General features: G+C 57.0%; 1 protein-coding gene and 1 long non-coding RNA gene across 3 annotated transcripts in view; one reads left to right on the forward strand and one right to left on the reverse strand.

Moving 5' to 3' along the window:
• LOC309977173 overlaps nt 1-24,630 on the reverse strand; it is a 336,876-nt gene that overhangs the window by 158,726 nt on the left and 153,520 nt on the right. The window lies entirely within an intron of this gene.
• On the forward strand, nt 5,269-24,055 carry GRAMD1A (GRAM domain containing 1A). Of its 2 annotated transcripts, XM_082862174.1 has the most exons (19): nt 5,269-5,394; nt 9,703-9,913; nt 10,019-10,039; nt 10,519-10,603; nt 10,733-10,836; nt 10,918-11,013; nt 11,765-11,845; nt 15,138-15,250; nt 15,424-15,574; nt 16,110-16,308; nt 17,322-17,465; nt 19,008-19,126; nt 19,219-19,361; nt 19,935-20,038; nt 20,125-20,298; nt 20,417-20,504; nt 21,719-21,826; nt 21,910-22,030; nt 23,605-24,055. In XM_082862174.1, exons 1-19 carry the CDS (start codon nt 5,387-5,389, stop codon nt 23,695-23,697), a joined length of 2,163 nt encoding a protein of 720 aa, XP_082718300.1. In that variant the 5' UTR covers nt 5,269-5,386; the 3' UTR covers nt 23,698-24,055. The 2 variants fall into 2 exon arrangements, with proteins under 2 accessions (XP_082718300.1, XP_082718301.1); XM_082862175.1 differs by lacking the exon at nt 17,322-17,465.

A 24,630-nucleotide genomic window follows, 5' to 3' on the forward strand; every position in this document is an offset into this window, starting at 1 on the left:
CTCTTCTGAGATATGAATGCCCCCACCGGCACCCCGCCCTTCTCCCAGGAACAGCTGGCCAGAGGGGAACATGACTCCAGCTGGACACGCTATTCCGCCTGACAGCGTCGTGACTCTCTGGCCCAGCCAGGACTCCTGGCGGGGAGAAAAGGGCCTGGTCACCTGCCCTCACCCTGGAAGTTGGAGCAAACCCTGTGAGGACGGAAGGAGGAGGAAGCCATAAGGTAGGGGCGTTGGGGTGTCTGGGAGGGACTCTGGGGTCCAGGCCTGGCCTGTGAAGGTCAGGGTCTTCCCAAACCAGGGGAAACCCTCTCTGGGTCCCACGGGTCCTCCTTCCCTCTATCCGCAGTAGCTGGGTGCCAAGAAGCCCTTGCCACGTACTGCTGTGAGGACAGACAGACACTAATCTCATCTTGCCAGACCCACGAGGCCTCCAGGATCATAATCACAACGGCAGGAGCTGGCCTGCTTCCCTCCCTTTGTGTGTCTTGGGAGGGGCAGTTGCTGAGCAAACAGGGAAGGGAAATCCTGGATTCTGCCTCTCTTTTCCGCTTCATCAGCCCGTTACTCAGGCCCAAGGGCCTCTAGGGCCCACTCAGGCCTGGCTCCTTCCTGGCCCTGTGTGTGGGGAAGGGTGCTGGGGTGGTGGGTATATATTCACCCAGGGCTTGGCCTTGGTGAATTCTCAGAAAAAATAAACCCCAGTCTAGGGGCATGAACAGAGTTCACTGACCACTTATTGTGGTCCGGGCCCTGGGCTGGGCCCTACACTTGTCAGAGCTCCCTGACACTGCCCGGTCACCCTAGGATGTCGCTATCTGGATCTCCAGTTTCCAGAGAGGAACCTGAGATTCAGGGTCGAAAAGGAGGATGTTGGCAGAGGTGGGAATCCCACCCAGACCTCTCTGACCCCCACACTGTGCTCTGAAGCTCAAGCTCACCCCTCCTCCCGGAGGAGCAGCAGGGGGAGGGGGAGGGGCAGCAGGGGGAGCGGGGAGGGGCAGGGTTTGCATGGGAACTCTCCCCTTCACCTCTTCACCTCTTCTTTCTCCCCCAGAGACCAAGACCCCCAACCGGGCAGGCAGAACTCTCCCCATGGCTGAGTTCCTGCCCCTGCTGCCTTGCGCACCCCTGCTGACCCAGGACGGCGGTGCCCAGGACTCACCTGTCCCCCCAGCCAAGTGGCAGAGCCAGCAGCCACAGGGTGGCAGGGCCCAGGGCCTGGCCTCTAAGCCCTGGAGGCTCCCAGAGGTGCCCTCCATTCAGATAACGCCAGCCAGCGATGGGGAGTCACCCCCCTGCACCCCACCTCCCCAGCGCCTGCAGCTGCCGAGGACCCCAGACCTGGAGACTTTGCCCCAGGACAGGTCAGACCTGGGTGGTGGGATGGGAAAGGGTGGGTTCCCTGTGGCTGGCACTCCAGGTGGGGCGCTGAAGGTCAGTTAGAATGTGGCCTTAGCCCCACAGGGGCCTGACTGGAAGCTGTGAAATAGATGCAGATGAAAATTGCAGCTGGGAATATGTGTTGGGATAACCAACTGAGCTCAGCTGAGCACTGCTTACTAAGACCAGAGGCGAACATTCTCTTTTGACCCGCCTGGTGTTTTTCAAACTGTGGGTCATGACCCATTTAAGGGCTGCTACACAGCAATCAACACTTTTCCCCAAATAGAATCAGGAGAGAATCGAAAATAACAGTGTTAAAAAAAAAAAGAAGAAAATAACACACTGTGTGAGGCAGTGAACAAGTGTGGCTTCCTACAAATTTTGTGACATTACATATACAGCTGTCCCTGGTGTCCATGGGGGTATTCCAAGACCCCTGCAGATACCAAACTTTGCAGATGCTTAAATCTCTTATATGGGGCTTCCCTGGTGGCGCAGTGGTTGAGAGTCCGCCTGCCGATGCAGGGGACACGGGTTCGTGCCCCGGTCCGGGAAGATCCCACATGCCGCGGAGCAGCTATGCCCGTGAGCCATGGCCGCTGAGCCTGCGCCTCCGGAGCCTGTGCTCCGCAACGGGAGAGGCCACAACAGTGAGAGGCCCGTGTACCGCAAAAAACAAACAAACAAACAAATCTCTTATATAAAATGGTGTAGTATTTGCATATTACCTACTCACATTCTCCTGTATACTTTAAATTACCTCTTGATTACTTATAAAACCTAATGCAGTGTAAATGCTATGTAAATGGTTGCAAATACTGTGTAAATAGTTGCCAGGCGGCAAATTCAAGTTTTGCTTCCTGGAATTTTTTTTTTTATTGAAGTATAGTTGATTTACAATGTTGTGTTAGTTTTAGGTGTACAGCAATGTGATTCAGTTATACATACACACATATATCTATTCTTTTTCAGATTCTTTTCCATTACAGGTTATTACAAGATATTGAATATTGTTCCCTGTGGTATACAGTAGGTCTTTGCTGTTTATCTATTTTATATATAGTATTAATCCCAACTCCTAATTTATCCCTCCCCAGCCCCCCAATTTTTTATACAAATATTAAATTATTATTTTGTACACCTGAAACTAATATATTATGTACCAATTAAAAAAAATTGAAGTGTAGTTAATTCACAATGTTGTGTTAGTTTCAAGCGTACCCCTCCTGGAATTAAAAAAATTTTTTTTCGACCCTTGATTGGTTGAATCCACAGATGTGGAATTTGCAGATACAGAGGGCTGACCGTATTTTTAAGTGTGTACTTGGAAACCAATGTAAAAGGTATTTCCTGCTGAAACTCTTGGGGAAAAAAAAAAGTTTAAACAAAACTTCTGCATAGAAACACTACCTCTGGCACAAGGAGACAGGAACAGGGAGGTTCAAGGCTATAGGAGGAAAGAGGAAAGAACTACATTGGCCTTGAATAGAAATGTCCATTGTGGTTTCTTCCAACAATGAACATTCGATAAGAGTTAAAGTTTATGAAGTAGGGCTCTGTGTATCAACGTGGAGAAGTCTCAGAAACAATGACGGTTGCAAAATGATACAGTAGGAGCCTAATTGTGTATCTTTTTAGAAGACATTGAATAATAGGATATATTGTTAGTGGATGCATCTTGATGCAGAAAAAGGATAAAAAAATGTACAGAAAGAACACACACCAACTTCAGGGCAGGGGGTACCTTGGGGGGCAGGAACAGAAAAACGAGGGATGGGGAGTTGGTAACTGTAACTGTAATCATTTATTTCTTAAGGAAAAAGGATCTGAAGCAAAAATGGCAAAATGTCCACATCTATTGATGTCATATATGCTTGGTAGGGACCAGGATGACTCTTGCATTTTTCCTGTTTGAAATAAATATTCCCTAATTAAAAATTTTTAAGTATTTCAAAAGAAGAAACAGGCAAAGAGAAATACAAAGAAAGAGAACAGTGAGACAAAGGGAGGTGGTGGAGGGAAGGCCTGGCTGAGATCTGACCCTGAGATCTGACCTTGAGAGGCAGTCACGGGAAGAAGGGGGGAAGAGCTTCCCTGCAGAGGCAAAGCAAGTGCAAAGGCCTGGGGTTAGGAATGTGTCTGGGGAGTTAAGAGGAACAGCAGGGAGGCTGGGTAGCTAGAGGCTGTGAGCAAGGGGGAGCCAGAGGAGAAGTAAGACTGGAGTCTTAGGCAACAAGGGGAGGACTTCGCTTTCAGCGGGACTGAGAGGTGGGGCTCCAGGAGGGCTCCAAGCCCCGAGGGCCCTGACCTGACACCAGTTCACAGGCTCCCTCCGGCTGTGTGTGGGGAGCAGACTGTAGGGGCGGGATGGGAGCAGGGAGACCAGGGAGGAGGCTGTGTGATGGTCCAGGAGGGAGGATGGAGGCTGGGCCTGGGTGGGGTCAGTGGAGGAGCCGAGTTTAGATTCTGGATAGACTTTGTGGGTGGAGCCCACAGGGTCTGCTGAGAGACTGGATGTGCATGTGAGGGAAAGAGAGGGTCAAGAAAAGCTGAAGTTTGGGGCCTACCATCCACCAAAATGGAGAAGACAGTGGGTTTTTTTGGAGGGAGGGGGTGTAGGGTGGGAGAGCCATGGGAATGGAGTTTTTTTCAACAGCTAGGAACAGCCTGTCCTAGAGGAGCGGGGAGCAAGTCTCTGTGCTGGGGCGCCCGTGGCCAGGAGCTGCGAGGTGGGACTCCCATGTCTGTTCTCGGACAAGGGGTCCAGGACACCGACAGACTCAGGCAGCCGATAACTCAGGCAGCCGCTGCAGAGACAGGCGCAGGTTATGGCGTCACGGGAGGGTTGCGTCCAACAACAGTGACCTCGGCGAGGCACTTCCCATCTTTGAGGCCAGGCTTCCCCTTCTGTAAAAGGGCAGTCCCTCCACCCCCCACCCCGCCACTGTCCTGTGGGAAAGTCCTGACCACAGAGTTAGGGGGATCCCCAGGACTAGGTGACTTGCTTGAAGTTAGATAAGCGCCAGGGAGGCTGGATTCTAACTCGGGCTGGCTGACGCGGGCTGGGACCAAGAGGGGTCCCCAGAAACCAAGGCGCTGGGCCCTTCGGGGGCCGACAGCGGGGGTTCAGAGATGCGGAGAGGGAGGCGGCCTAGGGCCCCACCCGCTTCCCGCCAGCTGCGTACCCACAGCCGCAACCCCTCCGTTTCCCCGAATCTCCATCCCACCCCCAGCTCCACCCCGCCTCTCAGGTTCCGCCCCGGGTGTGGGGGGGTGCCGAGAGCCCCCAGCCTGGGGCCTCACTGGAGCCGAGGACCCCTTTCCCGCTACCAGGGGAGCGGGTCGGGCCTGCGCCCAAGCCTCTAGCTGCCATGGCGGTGTCGTGTTTTAATCAAGTCTGTGTTTTTCTCCTGTCTTTCCCCCTCCCCGGTCCACTTCTCTGTCTCTCTCCTTAGAGCCTCTGTCTGTTTCTCTTGCTCTCTCCGTGCTCTGGCGTCCCAGCCGCCCCTCTCCATCTCTGTCTCGCTCTTCCTGCCCCAGCGCCCCGTCCCTCCCTCTCTAATTCTCCCCCTCGCGTCTCTCTCCCAGTGGCCTCGCTCTGTCCCCGCCGTCCCTCCCTCGCCTTGGCCAGCCCCCCGTGGGTCTCCCTCTCGCTCTCACCTCCTGCTCTCCCGCCTCCCTGCGGCCCCTTTCTCCCTCCAGGTATCTGACTCTCTCCATCTAGGCCCCGCCGCCCCTCCCCGCCTCGGCCGGTCCCTCCCCTCCCCCCTCCCTCCCGCGGGCGGGGGGCGGTGCTGTGACGCGACGGGGCGGGGGCAGGAAGGGGGAGCTGACGCTGCGGCTGCCTCCCGCGGCCCCGGCCTTTTGTGCGGGCGGCGGGCTGCGGGCGGCGGGGTCGGGTGCGGGCGGCGGCCGAAGAAGGCGAGGCGGCTGCCCAGCGGGGACGCTCAGCCGGGCCCGGCCCTGCCCTGCGGCTGGGCGCGCCCACCGCTCCGCATCCATGTTCGAGTGAGGACCGCGGCGGGGGCGGGGGAGGTTCGGGAGGAGGTCGGGGGGAAGGGGGCTCCGCGGGCTCGGCTAGGGGTGGCGCGGCAGCGGCCGAGGTCCGGGAGCTTGTGCACCGGGGGCCGGCCAGGGGGAGGGGAGGGAGGCGTTGGGGGCCCATGGGTGCGCTCGGGGATGGGCCCTGACGGCGGGGAGGCCCCCGGGGCCGGTTCGTTGGCTTGGCGGGGCTTTGGCTGGGGGACCCGGCCTTCCGGGAGCGCCCGGGCCTCCTTCGCCTCTGCCTGGGAGGCGAGGGGTGTGCGCGAGGCTGACCCAGGTCTTCGGGCCTGCGGTCGAGGCAGGACGCAGACGAGCCCCCTCCGGCCGGGCCCCCAGGTCCCGGAGCCCGGGGCAAGCCCGGGAGCAGCCTCTCCCGGTCTGGGCCCCCTCCCGCCGTTGTGATCTGTTGCTGGGCCCGGGGCTGCTCGGATGGGGGCTGTTGCGTGGCTGGCCGGCCGACCGCGTGCGTGAGATCCTCTGGGGTCGTGGGCACGGAGTTGACCTACTCTCTGTCTGGGCCCAGAGTATTTTAGATTTTGCGTTGTAGGTGTCTTGGAAGCGTGTATGCGTGTTTGTGTTCCTAGTGTGCAGGCAGCTGTGATCCTCTTTGGCTCTGTGTGTGTGATTTACCTCGAATTCCATCTGTGGCTCCATGTGTTTCTGTAAGCTCCCTGCGTGTGTCTGATTGTGACTGTAGTGTGGGTCTGGGGCTTTGTGTGAGTGGCTGTGACCTTCCGTGGTTGTGTGTGTGTAATGTATCTCATCCCGTCAGACCTATGCATGTCTGATTGTGACTTTGGAGTGTGTACATGTGTCTAAGTCTCCTAGTGTGCAGGCAGCTGTGATCCTCCTTGGCTGTGTGCGTGTGTGTGTGAATTTATCTGGGATACCATCTGTGGTTCCAAGTGTCACTGTAAGCTGCCTGTGTGTTCAGTTGTGACTTTGTAGTGTGTGTGTGTGCATGTGTCAGGGGCTCTTTGTTTGCTGCTATGACCCTTTGCCTCTGTGTGCTTATAATTTGCCTCTGAACCTGTTAGCTCTGTGTGCAAATGTAAGTCACCTGTGTGTGTCCATGTGTGACATTATTGTGTGTCTGGGGTCGTTGAGTATGACTGAAACGCTCTGGGGTTGTACCTTTTTATCTATTTCTGGTTCCATCTTTGTGTGAAAGTTCCTGTGTGTGTCGCTTCATGACATTGTTGTACGTGCCTGGGCTTCCATGTGAGCAGCTGGGACCCTCTGGGGCTTTGTGTGAGTGAGAGAGAGACCCCTTGTGGCTCACGGTGAGCCCGGGACCCTCCCTCCTGAGACCTTGGCTGTACCCTTGGCTCTCCGGAGCAATAATCGTAACTGATGCTGTTCCGCTGTTACAGTTTATAAAGCATGTCCCATGCATGATTTCAGTACCTGGCCACTGTGTTGTCGAGATGTGTCCACGACCTCCCGGGGCTGCATTTTTCCCAAGTCCTTCATGGCTGTGTGTCAGGGCTCTCTTGTCAGTCAGCGACAGCAGCTGACATGTCCATCCCTTGCCACGTAAGAGCAGGTCTTTGCTGTGGCTTCCCCTCCAGATGGGGAATGCCATGAGAGCTGAGCTGACCCTAGGCTTCATTTACCTGGGTTGTGCACGTGTTAGCCGGGGTCCCCTGTGACTGTTCTTTCACTGTGTGGCTCTCTCTGTAACTGTGGGAATGTTACTTGCTTTCAAGTCTCCTCTGAAACTTTCTCGTGCCCGTATGTGTGAATGTACCTGGGACTTTGCATGGTGTTCTGTTTCTGTGACCCTCTGCAGCTGCGTGTGTGTTGTGCATGCATGCACGTGCATGTGTGTGTAACTTCTGGGACTTTGTGTGCGGCTGTGGCGTCCTTGTGTGTGATTGTGCTGAGACTCTGTGGCTTTGTGTGTGACTGTAATATACCTGTGATACTACTGCAGGGTGTATGGGGGGTGAGGGGTAGGGGAGACTTCTTACAACTGTGGGGAACTGCAGTTTGCCTGTGACAGTGGCTGTGTGTGAGCCACGTCGAGGTTCCCTTTTGTGCACACCTGTGTAGGCCTCTGCCCCTCTCTGACCGGAGGGAGTTGTTGGCCTCTTTAGGCCCGGGAAACCGGAGGTGAGGTGTCTGCAGTGACAAAACCCCATTCTCTTCCAAGTCCCTGAGCCATGTCACCGTGTCGGGCTCCTCCCTTCCCTCTGCTGCAGCCTGCCTGGTTGGGCAGCCTCCGGGCTGTCAGGCTTGAGCACTTCCTCTTTGTCCTGCCAAGGAGCGAGATCTGGGGGCGCAGGCTGGGCCCTGTCTGTGTGTGTCGGACTTGTCTGCAGGCGCCTTCCCTAGACCTGAGGCTGCAGGAGAGTAGGATAGGTGGAGGGGGGGTCTGCATTTCGGGCTAGAGAGGCAGGAAGATGAGGCAGGGGAGGAATGTGGTCACCCCTCCTTTAAACCCTTCCCGAGCTCACCAGGGCCGTCAGGGTGAAGCCCGAACACCTGCTCAGGGCCCAGAGGGCCTGCAGGTGGGCCTGTGGCCTCCTGTCCTCCTTCCCCAGCCCCGCTGGCAACCTCGCTCCTCCTCAGACCTGCCAAACTCAGTCCTGTGCCGGAAGTCACTGTTCCTGCCCCTAGCTCAAGTGGTCCCTGCACACCAACCCACTCAGCCCTGCTTATCTCCGTGGTCCTCAAACTTGAACATGCATTAGAGTCTCCTGGGCCCCACCCACACTTCCTGATTCAGGAGGTCTGCGGTAGGTTCCAGACTGCATTTCTGACAGCTTCCAGGCACTGCTGGCGCTGCCCCTGTGCGCAGCGCTGCCTCACAGCACTGACCAGTGTCTGAGATCATCATCCTTATTTACATGATCTCTTACTGATCGTCTCTGTTCCCCCATCAGAATGTCAGGTCCCTGCGGGCAGCTGTTGGGTCTGTCTTGCCCATTTCTGTGTCCCCAGTGCCCGGTGCAGGGCGGGTGCTCCGTGTGCACTTAGGGGTGACTGACTGGGGCTGGCGTCCGTTTGGGCTCCAAATACCAGGCTGAGGTGTTTGTGCAGGGGTCAGCGTGGCACCTCGGCAGCAAGTGCTCTGGGGTGGCGGCAGGGCCGCGTGTTCCATCTCAGCCTGACAGTCCCTACTCAGCCCGAGCACCTTCCAGATGGTGGGCTCTGTGTATGTATGTCCTCCAGACAACCCTGGGAGGTGGATACCGCTGTCATCCCCATTATACTCAAGAAGAAACTGAGGCACAGAAAGGTTCAGGCACTTGCCCAAGGTCACAGGGAAGTGGTCCAGCTGAGGTCTGCAGCAGCCTCAGCCTGCGGAGGGTTGGGCCAGTGGTACCCTTGGTGGAATCCAAGTTTGGAGGGTGGGGGGCGTGGGGGGGTGTCAATCACTCATTCAGTCTACAGGGGCAAAAGCTTGCGGAGCACCTGCTGTGCGCCAGGCCTCATTCTAGGCAATGGGGTGCAGCTGGGAACAAAACCCCCTTCCCCTGTGAAGTGCACCTCCTGGTGTGGGAGGATTTGACACGCGTGGGGGAGAGAGAAGAGGGAGGGGCTCGGGAGAGGGGATGTGGTTTACATGGAGGGGCGAGGGAAGGTATCTTGGAGAACTGGCCCCTGAGCAGAGGCGGTAAGGACCTTGCCTTCACCTGGAGTCGAATGCAGGGGGAGAGGACTAAGCCAGGAGGTCCCTGACCTGAGCAGCGAGGAGGCTACTGCGATGTCCAGGAGCGGGGAGCATGGAGGCTGGGCCAGGCCGCTGCAGCAGGGGGAGGTGGGCCAAATAGAAATAATGGAGATAGATTTTAGAGCTGGACCATGTGGGACTTGCTAATAGAGTAAAAATGAGGGGTGAGTAGGAAAGAAGAAGGCGCTTAGGTTTTTAGCTCAAGCCACTGAGTGGAAAGTGGTTGTTCAATAAATATTTATTGTATGAATTAATTAATAAGTTAATTTTAAGACCGGCAGGCATTACTGAGAGCTCACTATGTGCCAGGCTCTGTTAGAAGCCCTTTACGTGTACTGATTTGTTTAACCCTCCAGACAACTAGAAGAGGACATGCATTTCTCACCCTTGGATTACAGATGAACTGACCGAGGCCTGGGGAGCTAGGGGGCCTGCTCTGGGTCACATGGCTAGGAAGTGGAGCAGGGTGGGTAGGTGGGGATCAATGGGCTGATGGGTGGGCTCCCCCCACGCTGGCCTGTCCCCCCCACGCCGGCCTGTCCCCCCACCCCAGCCTGTTTTTCCCCACAATGCCCCTCTTCCTGTTCCCCCAGCACCACCCCGCACTCTGGCCGGAGCACGCCAAGCAGCTCCCCATCTCTCCGTAAGCGGCTTCAGCTCTTGCCGCCAAGCCGACCCCCACCTGAGCCGGAAGCGGGTACCATGGTGGAGAAGGGGTCAGATAGCTCCTCAGAGAAGGGTGGGGTGCCTGGGGCACCCGGCACCCAGAGCCTGGGCAGCCGGAACTTCATCCGCAACAGCAAGGTCAGTTGCTGCAAGCCCAGGTGGGGTGGGGGGAGGGATGGGGGGAGTTGGGGGAGGGCAGGGGCATCCCGAGGCTCATTCTGACTCCATTCCTTTCTCTTACAGAAGATGCAGAGCTGGTACAGTGTAAGTATCGGGGCAGGGGGCCTTGCTGGAAGGATGAGAGGGAGGGGGACAGGTGCTGAACCAGGGGCCCCTGGCTGCAGTAGTCACAGAGTGGGTGCTGGGGTCAGCAGACCTGGGGGTCACATCCTATGCTGCTACTTACATGCTCTGTGACCTTGAGTGAGTTGCTTAACCTCTCTGGGTTTCTCTCTCCTTGAGAAACAGTTCTGACCTTACTAGACTGAAGGGAACATTCACTGAGAGTCAGTGATACTGGTGGGTACGTGGTACAGGACCTGGCTTAGGCAGCAATCAGTAAATGGCTCTCGTTATGGTTACTCTTGTGTTAACAGGCAGTAGGAGCCAGAGGTGAGCTAGACACTGAAGCCTCAGAGAGGCTCCTCCCAGGCTGAGGAGACTGAGGGGTGCTGGGAGCTTTGGGGGACAGAATTAGGGGTGCGGCCCCCTGGCCCGGTTCTCACCTCCCAGACTTCCCCCAGATGCTGAGCCCCACGTACAAGCAGCGGAATGAGGACTTCCGTAAACTGTTCAGCAAGCTCCCTGAAGCCGAACGCCTCATTGTGGGTGAGTCCCTGCCAGCCAGACCCGGGGCTCCCGGCTCTGCCCTCCTGACCCTGCCGCATGTGCCGGCCCAGCGGCCAGGACAGCCGTGTGACTCGGGTGTCTGCCCGTCTCTCCCCTCGGCCGCCTCAGATTACTCCTGTGCCTTGCAGCGCGAGATCCTCCTCCAGGGCCGCCTCTATCTCTCCGAGAACTGGATCTGCTTCTACAGCAACATCTTCCGCTGGGAGACGACAGTGAGCTGACCGGCCTGGGACGAGGAGGGGCCCCAGGGCGGGCAGGGCCCTGGCCCCTTCTGACTTGTCTTTTGTCCTCAGATTTCCATCCAGTTGAAGGAAGTGACGTGTCTGAAGAAGGAAAAGACGGCCAAGTTGATCCCCAACGCCATCCAGATCTGCACGGAGAATGAGAAGGTTAGCGAGAGGACCAGCAGACAGGAGCCCCGGGGTCCCCGATCTTCACCAGCTCCTCTCTCCTCCCCACCACCCAGAGCCCTGTTGACTCAGCACCCAGCTTCTCTCATCTTCCCTTTCTCTTTATTCTCCCGGCCCCAGGATGGGCTCCTGTAGTCTCTGACCCGGACTCCTGCACCTGCTCCTGTCTCAGGCCCTGCAGTCTGTCCCCTGACACAGCTGTTCAGGGATAGTATTAACAGAAAAATTCTATCAGCTCAGAGGCCTCCTCCACCGGGAAGCCTTCCCTGATGCTCCATGTATCATGATTGTTGCCTCAGGGTCCATCCAAGAGGGCTGCCTCACACCAGTGGCCCAGACGGGACTGGAGAAGGAAATGGGGCGGGAAGACTTCAAGCAGACTTCCCTTTGTGTTTTCTTGGCCAAAAGGGGATCCGTTGGCCACCCACTGTGGGCATAGGAGACTGGGAATGTGCCTTGGGCTTCCCCCAAGCAGCCCAGCCAGTTTGGGCTGTGAGCTCTGGACTGTGAGCCCTGGGGCCGGGGCCGGGGGCCATCTCCACATCGTGGTGACTCCAGGGTCATCCAGTGCTGGGCTGGGCACAGGACAGATATTCTGTGGAATGAGTGAAGGGATGAATGATTACATACATCAGCATGGAGAGCCGGGAACAGGGTGCAGCGGGTGGAGCTTCCTCCTGCCTCCAGCCTTGTCTCTCCCCCAGGGCTCACGCACCTCTCTCTTCTGCAGCATTTCTTCACTTCCTTTGGGGCCCGAGATCGCTGCTTCCTCCTCATCTTCCGCCTCTGGCAGAACGCACTGCTTGAAAAGGTGGGCCTGGGCGAATCCTGGGCAGGGGGGCTGGGGGAGGGCTGGAGTGGGGGGACCATGGAGCCAGAGATGCCAGGACTCGGGGAACTGGAGGACCCCTCCAGCTCTTCTCCATGGGCACCAGACCCAATGTGCCTGCAGCTCTTCCATAGGCCCCCACAGGGGGCCGCCACGGGCTCCGGTGCCACACCCTGCCCATGAGAAATGCATACTCACAACCGCTTAGTCAACACCTGCAAATCAAAAATGCTCCGAAGACGGGGAGGTTTTTGGTAAAGCAAAACCTGACTTGAGCTGACATGGTTTACAGTCCCTATCAGCACTGTCTAACAGAGTTTTGTGCTGTGCTGTCGGTATGGTAGCCACTGGCCACACTTGCCTGTTGAACTCTTGAAACGTGGCTAGTGTGACTGAGGATCTGCATTTTTAATTTAATTTCAGTTTTAATTAAACTTAAAACACCACGTGTGCTTCTTGTATAACACAGGTCTGTATTTATCTCAACTAATGGGACTTTTCATATGTTTGAGGACCAAAAAATAATAATGTGAATGACTGGGGTAAATCTTAAATATAGTTGTGACTCAGTATAATATTATAGTATCCAGTACAGAATATACCAGTGATTCTCAAACTCTGTAGTTTCAGGAATCCTTTGCACTCTTTAAAATAATTATAGACTCCAAAGGGCTTCTGTTTAAGTGGAGTATATCTATCAATATATACTGTATTAGAAATTGAAACTGGGAAAAATTTTTTTAAAGTGTTCAGAGTTTGAGAAAGGAACAGAAGAAGGGCAGGTTTGGGAGAGGTAGTGGTGCAGTGGGTCAGTGGGAAGGCCTCCCACAGAGAGTAAGTTTTTCAGTGTGTTTTTTATTTCTTTAATTTCTTGGCCTCGCTGCGTGGCATGTGGCATCTTAGTTCCCCAACCAGGGATCGAACCCGCGCCCCCCTGCAGTGGAAGCACAGAGTCTTAACCACTGGACCACCAGGGAAGTCCTGAAACTGGGAAATTTTTAAACACAAGATACACAAACACACATTACATTAGCCACCAGAACAATGATAAGGTCACATAGTCTCTGGAAAACTCCGCTGTACACTCATGAGAGAATAAAAGTGAAAAAGGCAAGTGATATACTACTAGTAACACTTACCATACTTATGAAAATGATTTTGCCCTCATGGATTCCCTAAAAGCGTCCAGGGGATGCCCAGAAATCCTTGGACCACGCTTTGAGAACCTCTGGTATACACTGTACTTACTGGATCCTAAATATAATATAGATATTTTTAGTGCTGTATTATAGTATAGGCAGTGTATTATCTTTCTTAAATCCCCAAATTTCTTAATTTTGAATCAAGTCTTACCCCAAAGATTTTGAGTAAGGGATTTCAGACATTTACTTCTCACATTCTGATAGTCTGTTATGGGCCAGCCCTGAGTGGGCTCTCCTGGAATGCCCACTGTGGTTGCATGAGTTTATGTGGCATGCATTCAGCTGCAAGTAGCTGAAAACCCAACCAGACAATGGTTTAAACAGACAGACACTGAATTACTTCAGATGATAATAATAATAGCTAACACTTAACAGAGCTATTGGGTGCAAGGGACTGTTCTGAGCTCTCCATGAATTAACTTATTTAATCATCACAGCCACCCTTCAAGGCAGTGTGGTTAGTATCTTTATTTCACCAGTGAAGCACAGAGGGAAAGCCTTGCCCATGGGCACATAGGCTTTTCTGTGGCAGAGCTGGGATTCTGACCCATTACAGTCAGGCTCTGGAGTCCACTTAATCGCACTGATGCCCATGTAACAAGAGGTCTGGAGGCAGGCAATCCAGGGTAGATTTGAGGGCTCCCTATGTCATCCAGGACCCAAGCTCTTGTCCATCATTCCACACCATCATCCTTCTGCATATTGATGTTTTGTCCACATGCTTGTTGCCTCATGGTTGCAGGTGGCTGCTACAGCTCCAGATGTCATGCCCTCAGTTAAGTGTCCCAAACATGAAAGAAGAAAGGGATGGATGGAAAGTGGGCATTCCTTGATCAGGAAGGGAAAGCCTCCTTTAGCAGACTTTTCCTTGTATTTCTTTGGCTAAGACTTGGTCACATGATCACCCTTGGTTGCACAGGAAGCTGGGTATGTGGCAAAGGAAAAGTGAGTTGATATAAGCGAGTTATAATTCCCTGGGGCTGGGGAAGATTTTCACCCCAAACAAATCAGGGTTCTGCTGGCAGGAAGGGATGGTGGATAGATGTCAGGTAGGCATCACACAGTGGCTGCTACTGCTGGCTTGTAGCACCTCAGAAGGCCCCAACCCACTCCTCCAGCAGGGCTGAACTCACTTCCTGTCTTCAGGGGCAGCTCCAGCTATGGCCATCCTCAGGGGCGAGAGCACTGGAGCAGGAGCCCGAGGGAGGGACAGTGCAGTGTCAAAGCCTCCAGGGAGGACAAGGGCAGCCAGACTGTTGGGGATGGAGTTCAGCCCCGTCACCGAGTGCGAGTCACTGAACCCCATTGGTCAGATGTGGACCGTCCCTCCTTCACAGCACCCGAGCTGGGCCTAGAACAGAGCTTGGAAATGTCAGCTTGTGGGAGGCAGTGCAGTCCAGTGGTTAGCTCCAGGGCTAGACCAGCCCCCTGGGATCACATCTCAACACAGCCACTTCCTAATTGGATGACATCACCCACCTCTGTGGCTCAGCGTCAGTATCTTAAAATGATGACAATGTTAGCATCTACTTTGCAGAATGGTTTTGAAGACTTGTTGAGTTAGCATGCATAAAGGGCTAGAAGAATGCCTGGCACATGGTAACAACTCAGTGGATGTCAGCTGCTGGTACTGCTACTATTACTACTATTAGATCTCATCAGCGTCATCCAGCCACTCCAGCCATGGGTAGCTTCTGAGGACACCTGGGAAAGTAGTTGGGGGCAGGACAGCATGGCAGGTGGGAGCACTGGCTCTGGAGTCTGGCTGGGTTTGAACCCCAGAGTTGACCTCAAGCACGAGTTCTCCACCCTGGGCCTCATATTCTCTGTAAAACTGGGAACTTTAACCTGTAGCTGTGGAAGTATTGTGAGGACCTAAGGGAGAATTCCTGAGCACGCTGGCTCCTATGCGATGGCGTGCGGAGTGCGATTGGGAGAGGTCTGGGATGGGAGGTCATGCTCCCCCTTGTGGACACCAGGGGAACTGCTGAGGCTGAGGGCTGGCGGGCGCGGGTGGAAGGGCTCTCTGGCCCTGATAAGGTGGAGGCCAACCTACCGTCCTGCCTGCCCAGACGCTGAGTCCCCGAGAGCTCTGGCACCTGGTGCATCAGTGCTACGGCTCGGAGCTGGGCCTCACCAGCGAGGATGAAGACTACGTCTGCCCCTTGCAGCTGAATGGTCTAGGGTGAGACGGTAGCTGGAGGCTGGTTCCGGGGGTCGGGAGGAGGCAGCAGGGGCTGTGTGCAGAGCTCCTGGAGTCCTGGGTGGACTGAGGCGGGGGTACAAAGTCTGGGAGACCAGGAGTGGGTGTGGGTGTCTCAAAGATGCAGCGATCTTACTCCCTCTCTTTCTCTGTAGGAGCCCCAAGGAAGTGGGAGATGTAATCGCCCTGAGCGACATCACCTCCTCAGGGGCAGCCGACCACAGCCAGGAGCCAAGCCCGGCAGGTTCGCGCCGTGGCCGCATCACCCCCAGCCTTTCCCGGGCCAGCAGTGACGCAGACCACGGGGTGAGCGGGCGCGTGGAGGAGCGAGGAGGGTGCTGGGTGGTGCCGGGGAGAGAGAGGGACAGACTGACAGATTGAGGGGGGACGGGGGGGAATGGACAGAGAAGAGGTAGATGGAGGGGTAAGTGAGGGGATGGATGGAGGGATGGGATGGAGCTGGGAAGATGGGCAAGGAGACTAGGCACAGGTAGGGAAAGAGAGAGACAGGCAAAGATGGGGCAGGTAGATAGATGGGAAGCGGGAGAGACAGAAGAGCCGATAGAGGGCTGGCTGGCTGGATGAGGTCGGATACAAACAGATAAGGCATGGACAGGACAGGCATAAGAAGGCTCATGGCCCAGGCATCCAGGACAGGCCTGGCTGAGAGGCTGAGAGGAGTCCTCGTCTGGGTGGCCCCAGGGCCCCCCGTAGCTCAGCGAAGAGTTACACATGACCTCCCCGGCACTGGTTCTCCTACAGTCTCGAAGCCTTCTGGTGGATGTGGGTACACAAGGGGCCCTTAGGCTGGGACAAGGCTGGATTAAGCTTTTCTCTGCAGGCAGAGGAAGACAAGGAGGAGCAGACAGACAGCCAGCCAGACGCCTCCTCCAGCCAGACAGTGACCCCGGTGGCCGAACCCGCGAGCTCAGAGCCCGCCCCCCCTGACGGGCCCGCCTCCCTGGGCCCCTTGGATCTGCTGCCCAGTGAGGAGCTGTTGACAGACACGAGTAACTCCTCCTCGTCCACGGGGGAGGAAGGTGAGGCAGGGCAGGTGGCCAATTCGTTTGCTTTGGGTACACGTGACAAACCTCACTCACAGGGGCTGCACCGAGGGATTCGCTGGCTCGTGGGACAGAAAAGTCCACGGAGTAGGCAGCTAAGATAAGGCGTTTAAATGGTGGTGTTAGAAAGCTGTCTGTATTTAGCTCTGCTTGCAGGCAGCTTAGCAGGGTGGATAGGAGTATAGGCTCTGAAGCCAGATGGCTGGGGCTCAAATCCTGGCCGCGCTGCTTCCTAGCTGTGTGACTTGGGCAAATTATTCAACCTCTCTGGGCCTCATTTTCCTCATCTGAAAATTTTCCTCACCTGGGGTTAGCGATAACACTACCCACTTCATAGTGTTGTCATTGAGAGAATTAAGTGTCTTAATACAGGTAAAGTGTTTGGGCCAGTTAGTAAGTGTTGGCTGTTATTATATCATCATCATCATCATCATTTCCATTTTCTCCGTGCCAACTTTATTCTCAGATAGCTTCTACTCTTGTGGCAGAAAGAGCCCCAGGCCTGCCCCAGACAAGCCTAGCAGAGAGAAAGCATGGTTCTCCCAGTGGCTGCACCAAAAGCTCTAGGGTTGGCTCTGACTGGACAGCAAGCCCAGCCCTGAGCCCCTCACTGTGGCTGATGGCCTGGCTTGGGACACACACACACCCCCATCCACCCACCCCTGAACCAGTCACTGGGGCCGAAAGCTCAGGCTAACGGGCAGGCCCACCCCTGTCATCACTGGGACTGCAGGTGCGTGAGCCTAGGTGTGTGCTCTGCCTTGAACCCATGGTGGTAGCTCTGATTGTCTGGGCTTGGGGCACACGCCCACCCTCAAGCCATCCTGTGGTGGAGGGGGCTGAGTAGCTCCGTGTCTGTGTCCGCTCTGGTCCAGGAGGACGGGGCTGCCCAGGCACCCCACAAGGCCTGGGAGTGGGGAGGAGCGGTCACTCAGAGGGAAACTGAGGAACGCAGGCAGCCTCATCCCCTGTCCTTCTCTGTCGCCCAGCCGACCTGGCGGCCCTCCTTCCCGACCTCTCCGGTCGTCTCCTCATCAACTCCGTCTTCCACGTGGGTGCCGAGCGGCTCCAGCAGATGCTCTTCTCAGACTCGCCCTTCCTGCAGGGCTTCTTGCAGCAGTGCAAGTTCACAGGTCAGGGGCCGAGGTGACCAAGGTACACGGGAGGGGGTGAGGAGGGGCAGACCAGGAGACAGGCAGGCACCGCTGTGCAGATCAGGTGTGGCAGGCTGGGGAGTTAAAAGCAGCATCTGTGAGGCCAGAGGGGCTCCGCCTCTTACCAGCTGAGTGGCCTTGGGCCAGGTGCGGACCCTCTCTGTGCCTCGGTTTCTTCTGTGTGATGCGGGTGTGATACTAGTTACCTGCCTTGTCAGGGTATCAGGAGAACTAAATGAGTTAATACTAGACAAGTGCCTAGAACAGTAGCAGACAGTAAGCATTTAATAAATACGAGTTAATGAGCACTCTGTCAGGCCCGTGCAGAGACCAGGACAGATGAATTCCAGAATCTAGTGAGAACAGCAGTAAACAGATACTCAGGCAGATAAGCGTGTATGTCAGAGAGATGGCTGTGGTCTGGGGGTGTTAGGAAAGGCTGCTGGAAGGATGTGGCGTTGAAACGAAGGCCTGAAGGAGGAACTTTCTTAGGGAAAGTGGAGGAGGTGGGAGAGAGGAGTCCAGGAGGCCAGCAGGGTACCTGCAAAGATCCTGAGGCTGGAGGCTGGCACTGGGAGAAGCCCCCTGCGGCTGGGCCCCTGTGGCCAGGTGTGGAGAGGGGAAGCCACAGCACCAGCAGAGGCAGAAGGGCTGACCAGGGGACTAGCAGGGAGCTCGGGAGGCTGCAAAAGAGATTCAAGTTGGGGAGGGCCTACTCAGACGGTAGTTTTCTCTGTTTCTTTTTTCTGTATTGATGAAAATGAACCACGTAGAATCCCCTGCAGAATGAGTAAGACTATGCCTTGTGTTGGGGGCACTCGAGTCCCCCAAAACTATGCTTATATCCTGGAGAGACTGGCACATCAGACTGAGGAGCTCAGACTCTGTCTGGCAGTACTGGGGAGCCATGGAGTGTTGTAGACAGATAAGGGACAGGGTCAGGCTTGGCTTTAAGAAGCTACCGCTGGACCAGGGGTAGAGACGGAGGCCAGGATCTCAGGGGGAGGCTGAAGAGGGGACCTGGACAGACAAGGATGGGCTGAACTAGGACAGTGCTCAGGCGGTCAGTGAATAGACGGGGAGGGAGTGTCCAGGACGAGGCTCAGGGCTCTGCAGGAAGCCTGGAGGACAGTGGGGCGAGGAGGGATGTGTTTGAGGAGATGCGGAGGCCAGTGGGTGTGAGGGGCCCTGGGGACTTCCAGGGGAAGGTGTTCAAGAGGTGGCAGGACCCTAGGTCTGAGGCTCAGGGGAGAAGCCAGGACTGGTAAGGAGAGGAGGTGGCCCAGGAGGGCTGAGAAGTGTAGGCACGAGAGCGGTCCCAGCTCTGAGGATCATCAACGTCTGAAGTTTTGGGCGTCCAGAGGGAAGGTGGGGCAGACACCGGGGTGGGGGCAGGGAGGAGGCGCAGGTTTGGGGGCAAGTCCCCAGAGAACTGGAACCTTCCAGAAAGGCTGAGTCTCCTACAGCCTGTGGGCAAAGGACTGGAGAGTGGTGTCTTCATTCTGCCCCTCCATCCTCCAGACGTGACCTTGAGCCCCTGGAGCGGGGACAGCGAGTGCCGCCAGCGCCGAGTGCTGACCTACACCATTCCCATCAGCAACCCGCTGGGGCCCAAGAGCGCCTCTGTGGTGGAGACACAGGTGTGCCAGGCAGGGTGGCCAGCGGGTGGGGTGGCCGGGGGCCAGGGTGGGGGGCATGGCGCTGACTCCCTGTTCCTCCCCTGGCCCCGCAGACGCTCTTCCGGCACGGCCCGCAGGCAGGCGGGTGTGTGGTGGACTCAGAGGTGCTGACGCAGGGCATCCCTTACCAAGACTACTTCTACACTGCCCACCGCTACTGCATCCTGGGCCTCGCCCGGAACAAGGCCCGCCTCCGGTGAGCAGTGGCCCGGTCCCTCCACCTGACCCCTGATGGTCCCAGGGCCCCTGCCCCAGTCTCCCCACCCCGAGTCAGCTGCAGAATGTTGGTTGCCCCCGTGGCAGGCGAGCAGAAGTCAGGAACACCCCGAGGTGTTTGGCCTGAGCCACCAGAAGGATGGAGCCGCCATTGACCGGGAGGGGAAGGTGGGGAGGGGCAGGTTTGGGGGAAGATCGGAGCTCAGCTTGGGACTTGCTGAGATGTGTCTCAGAAGCCCGTGTGGAGTTGGACGCAGCAGCAAGATGGAAGGGGTTCGAGGGTGAGGTGTAGGCTAGGATGGCAGTCTGGGTGGGCAGTGCTGGGGCAGCGCCGAAAGGCGGGAGACTGCCCAGGTAGTGGGTGTGGACAGAGAAGGGGCTGCGGGCTGAGTGGGGTGGTGAGTGGGGATCACAGGGAACCCTTGGGGGGTGTCTGTTTTGTCTGTGGGTGACAAGGGGCCCTCTCTGAATCAGGGGAGGGAAGGCTGCCCCCGGGAATGGGGCAGCAAGGCTGGAGTCAGACCTGACCCCCTCACCCCTTTCCCGACCCCAGAGTGTCCTCCGAGATCCGCTATCGGAAGCAGCCCTGGAGCCTTGTGAAGTCGCTCATCGAGAAGAACTCGTGGAGCGGCATCGAAGAGTACTTCCACCACCTGGGTAGGGGACAGGGTCCGGCCAGGGCCACAGACAGGGTCGGGGCCGGGCCGGGTGCAGACATGCAGGGTCCTCTCTCGTGTCTGCAGAGCGAGAGCTCGCCAAGGCCGAGAAGCTGTCTCTGGAGGAAGGCGGGAAGGATGCACGCGGGCTGCTGTCCGGCCTGCGCAGGCGGAAGCGGCCCCTGAGCTGGAGGGGCCACGGTGACGGGCCGCAGCACCCGGACCCTGACCCCTGCGCCCGGGTTGGCATGCACCCCTCAGGTGAGTTCCGTCAGGCCTGGGGTCGGGGGGGCGGGGGAGGAGCTGGGGGTCGGGGTGGGGTGAGCCCGTCCATCTGGGTGGGGATGAGTCTGTCTGACTCCGAGTTGCTCCCCTGCAGGCTCCCTCAGCTCCCGCTTCGCAGAACCGTCCGTGGACCAGGGCCCCGGGGCAGGCATCCCCAGCGCCCTGTTTCTCATCAGCATTGTGTGAGTAAGGGGGCCGGGCTCGGGGGTCAGGCAGGCCTGGATCTGCACCCTGGCTGTGTGAGCTTGGGCAAGTGCTTGGCCTCTCTGGGTCTCTGCTTACGTGAGAGCACGGGCTCCCCACCCCATAGCAAGGATTAAAGGAGGTGACGTTTGAGATGCGCCCAGCAGGGCTCCTCACATGGTGTACTGCTCAGTCTGCATGGCGAGGTCATCCCTGCAGGGAGAGGGAAGCCTCGAGGCTCTGGCGGGGGTCAGAGGGGCCTGACCGCGCCCCCAGGGCTGGAGGAGCAGGCCCCCGAGGGAGCCGGAATTGGGTGAACCAGGAGAGGTGTGCAAAAGGAGCAATGTCACACTTCATTCAGGTTTTCTGTGCCCAGCCCTGAGCTGTGTGATGCGAGGGACACAGTAGCGACCAGCAGCCCTGGGGGGAGACAGACCTGGCACCAGACCAGAGGGATGGGGTGGTGATGGAGGAAACATGGGCGGAGGGGACAGGGAAGCCTTCGGAGGCCAGTGAAGGCTTCCTCCAGGCTGGACAGGTAGGCCGTCAGGGAAGGCTTCCCAGGAAAGCAGAGGACTCTGAGCTGAGACCCCACGGGGATTAGGCGGGGAGACCGACATGCACAGAGGCCGGGGCTAGGGGCACGGCGCTCTGAGGAAATGGAGATGAGATCCATGCTCCCCGCAGACCCTGGGCAGTGAGAGATCGGCCACACGTTCAGCCTCTCTGGGCCTCAGTTTGCCAATAACAGCAGTCCAGTGAGGTGCTGTGCGGTGCGCTCAGCTCAGGGCTGCCGGGGTCGGGGGGTGGCCGGGACCGGCTGGGCGGCTCTCATCTCTTTGTCTCCCCCTCTGTGCCTCCTCAGGATCTGTGTGAGGTAGGGTCCTGCGTCCTGACCTCCCCTCACCTGTGTCTCACCCTCAGCTTCAGCCCCTTGTCCTCACTCCATGCCCCAGCTCCCCCAGCGAGGTGGCCCGGAGTAGCAGTTGAGGGCTCGGGCATCAGACAGGCCTGGGTTTGAACCCCGACTTTGCTGCTTATGGACTGTGTGACCCTAGGCGTGTCACTCACCCTGTCTGAGTCTTAGTTTCCTTCTCTGAAAAGAGGGCTAATCTTGGCACCCCTTCAAGGTGTGGTCACGTGGGTGACCCCCCACTTGTGGGAACGTTGGTACCCTGACTCCTGACCTCTGACCTCTGACCCCTCCCCCCAGCCTCATCGTCCTCATTGCCCTCAACGTCCTCCTCTTTTACCGCCTCTGGTCCCTGGAGAGGACAGCCCACACTTTCGAGTCCTGGCACAGTCTGGCCCTGGCCAAGGGGTGAGTGGGTAGCCCCAGGGAGCTGGGAGCTTGGGGAGGTTGGGGGAGGCCCAGATCCCACTCAGGCCCTGTATCCCCCACAGCAAGTTCCCCCAGACGGCCACGGAGTGGGCGGAGATCCTGGCCCTGCAGAAGCAGTTCCACAGCGTCGAGGTGCACAAGTGGAGGCAGATCCTGCGGGCTTCTGTGGAGCTCCTGGACGAGGTGCGGCTCTGGGCTCCGGGATCCTGCATTCAGATCCCAAGATGCGGCGTGTGCATCTGGGCCTCACTTTCCTTCTCTGTTACATGAGAAAGCCATTCATAGTCCCTACCTCCCAGGGTTGCTGGAAAAATCAGTGGGATGGAAGAAAGAACTTATTGGTTCTCATCCTGGGAAAAAAGTCCAGGGATGTCTGACTTCAGGCATGGCTCGATCCAGCCACTCAATAGTAGTAAGAATCAGTCTCTCTTACCAGGTCTTGACTCTGCCCACCCCCAGGGTTGCCTTTGTTTGGGGCATCCTAGGATGACCAATATGGTACCTACAGTTCCAGGGTAACATCCAAAGGTCACATTCCCATCCCTGAACCAGTCATAGTGGCCAGGGATAAGGCTTGGTCACTGAACCCCTCCCCGCCTATGAGGTGACGAAGGGGTCACGTGAGGGTGGGAAAGAGGTTCTCCGAAGGTTATTGGGCTCTCATCTCCAGAAGGGGTTGCCCCAGACAACCACTGTAATTGGCTTGCAGCATCTGTTCAGACGGCCAGGTTCAAATTCTGACCTGTGACCTCGTGCAGGTGACTTCACCACTGGGGCCTTGGCTTCCTCCTCTGTAAACGGGATGATAATGGATGTTACCTCAAAGGCTGCTGTGAGGATTAAAGGAGTTAGCATCTGAGTAGGGCCCAGCTCATGCAAACACCTCACCTGCATTCACTGTTTGGGGGGAGGCGTCAGCACAGACGCCGGGCGCTGGGGAGCATCTGGCGTTGGCTGGGTGCCAGTGATGGTGAAAATCATTCCTGGTCACTATGGACTGGAATGCTGAGGCTCGCCTTTAGGGGCCTTGTTGCACCCTGAAATCATGCTCAGAGGGAGATGCTCACGCAGGAAAGGGCTGTGCAGGACAGGGGAGAAGGGATCATTGAGGCTGGGGTCCCGTCGCTCAGAGAGCGGGAGGCCAGGGCCTTCCCATCCTCAGTTCAATTCTGATGATTTTCCTCTCAAACTGCCAAGGGCATGGGGTGGACTGCACAAATTAATACTAACAGCAGACGCCAATTGAGCCGGGCTGTTCTAAGAGCTAAAATGACCAACTGATCTGTTTCTCATGGCCAGCCTCCGAGGGGGGTGCTCTTGTTACCCCCCATCTAATAGACAGGAACGTTGAGGTAGAGGCATTCCCAAGGTCGCACGGCAGGGAGTAAGAATAGCTAACGTGTACCCAGCACCTCCTGTGTGCCAGGTCCTAGGCGTCCACCCGTCAGATCCCTGAATTAATCCTGTGAAGCAGGTATGTTACTGACCCACGTTTCAGCTGAGGGACCTGGGACAGTTAAGGGACTTGCCCAAGGTTACCCAGTAAGTAGCAGAGCCAGGACTTGAACCCAGGCCACCTGGGCCCCTTCCACCTGCTGCCTATGAGAAGTAAAACTGGGTGCAGAATGGCTGGGGTGCAGAGGCACAGGCTGACCTTGGCCTCTCTGGACCTTCCCCAGTTCCTCAGCTGCGGCATGTTGGGGGATGCATCGCCCCTCCCAGCACTCATCCCCCACCCTGCCCACCTCTTCCCCCAGATGAAGTTCTCGCTGGAGAAGCTGCATCAAGGCATCACCATCTCAGACCCTCCCTTCGACTCCCAGCCACGGTCCGACGACAGCTTCTCCTGAGGATATCTGGCCACTCGGCCATCTCCCCAAATGGACAGATGGACACAGAGGCTCGGTGGCCACTGCTGGCTCGGTGTGAGCGCCGGGAACCTCCCGCCCACCCCTCCCAGTGGCCCGGCCAGGGGCCACGCAGACATGGGGACCACAGAACCGAGATGCACTTTAGACCAGCGTGTGAGTCCAGCTGCCATCGCCTGCCCCGCCAGGGCACTGGCCCGGCCTTCGGCAGGCCCCCCACTAACTTATTGTGCTCGGCTGGGGTTATGGGGGGCACCTCCCGGGGTGCACGATTCCCTCAGCTCTGGGTTTAATGTATTATATTTATTTGGGGCTGACAGAGCCCCAATAAAGGGTTGGAAATGGCTGTGGTTGTGCCTGCGGGGCCCTGGGAGTGGGTGGGGGCCTCCTGTCGCACTCAGATCCCGCTGTGGTAGGAGGGGCGTACCATCCCTTTTCTGGGGCCACAGTCACTGACGCGACCTGGAATTCCTGAGCATCTTTCACAAGCTTTGCACCATCAGGCTCCAGTGCGGGGGCTGTGAGGACAGCCTGGTGGCTGGTGGCTTGGTTCAGTCCTACCTCTGATACTCAGTGGGCCTGTCACCTGGAGCAGGTCAACCTCTCTGAGCTTCGGCTTCTTCTTCTGTACAGTGAGCATAAGAACAGTACCTGTTGGGGACTTCCCTGGCGGCCCAGTGGTCAGGACTCTGCGCTTCCACTGCAGGGGGTGTGGGTTTGATCCCTGGTCAGGGAACTGAGGTCCTGCATGCCGTGCTGCAAAAAAAAGAATAGCACCCGTCTCCCAGGGTTGTCAGAAGCGAGTCGTTCTCCCGGAGGGCTCTTTAAAAAGCAGAATGCCAGACCCCACCCTCAGTTTCCGACTCAGCACGTCTGGGGCGAGTCTGCTGAGCTCCTGCACTTCCGGCAAGTTCC

The sequence above is a fragment of the Leucopleurus acutus genome (assembly GCF_964270905.1).
Source record: "Leucopleurus acutus genome assembly, chromosome: 20".
NCBI classification, from domain to species: domain Eukaryota; kingdom Metazoa; phylum Chordata; class Mammalia; order Artiodactyla; family Delphinidae; genus Leucopleurus; species Leucopleurus acutus.

Excerpts from the sequence above, each read along its gene's own strand:
- GRAMD1A (XM_082862174.1), top strand. Across the intron at positions 10,837-10,917 it reads TCTTCCGCTGGGAGACGACA|ATTTCCATCCAGTTGAAGGA; the intron begins GTGAGCTGACCG and ends TTTTGTCCTCAG. Across the intron at positions 19,127-19,218 it reads CCTCTGTGGTGGAGACACAG|ACGCTCTTCCGGCACGGCCC; the intron begins GTGTGCCAGGCA and ends CTGGCCCCGCAG.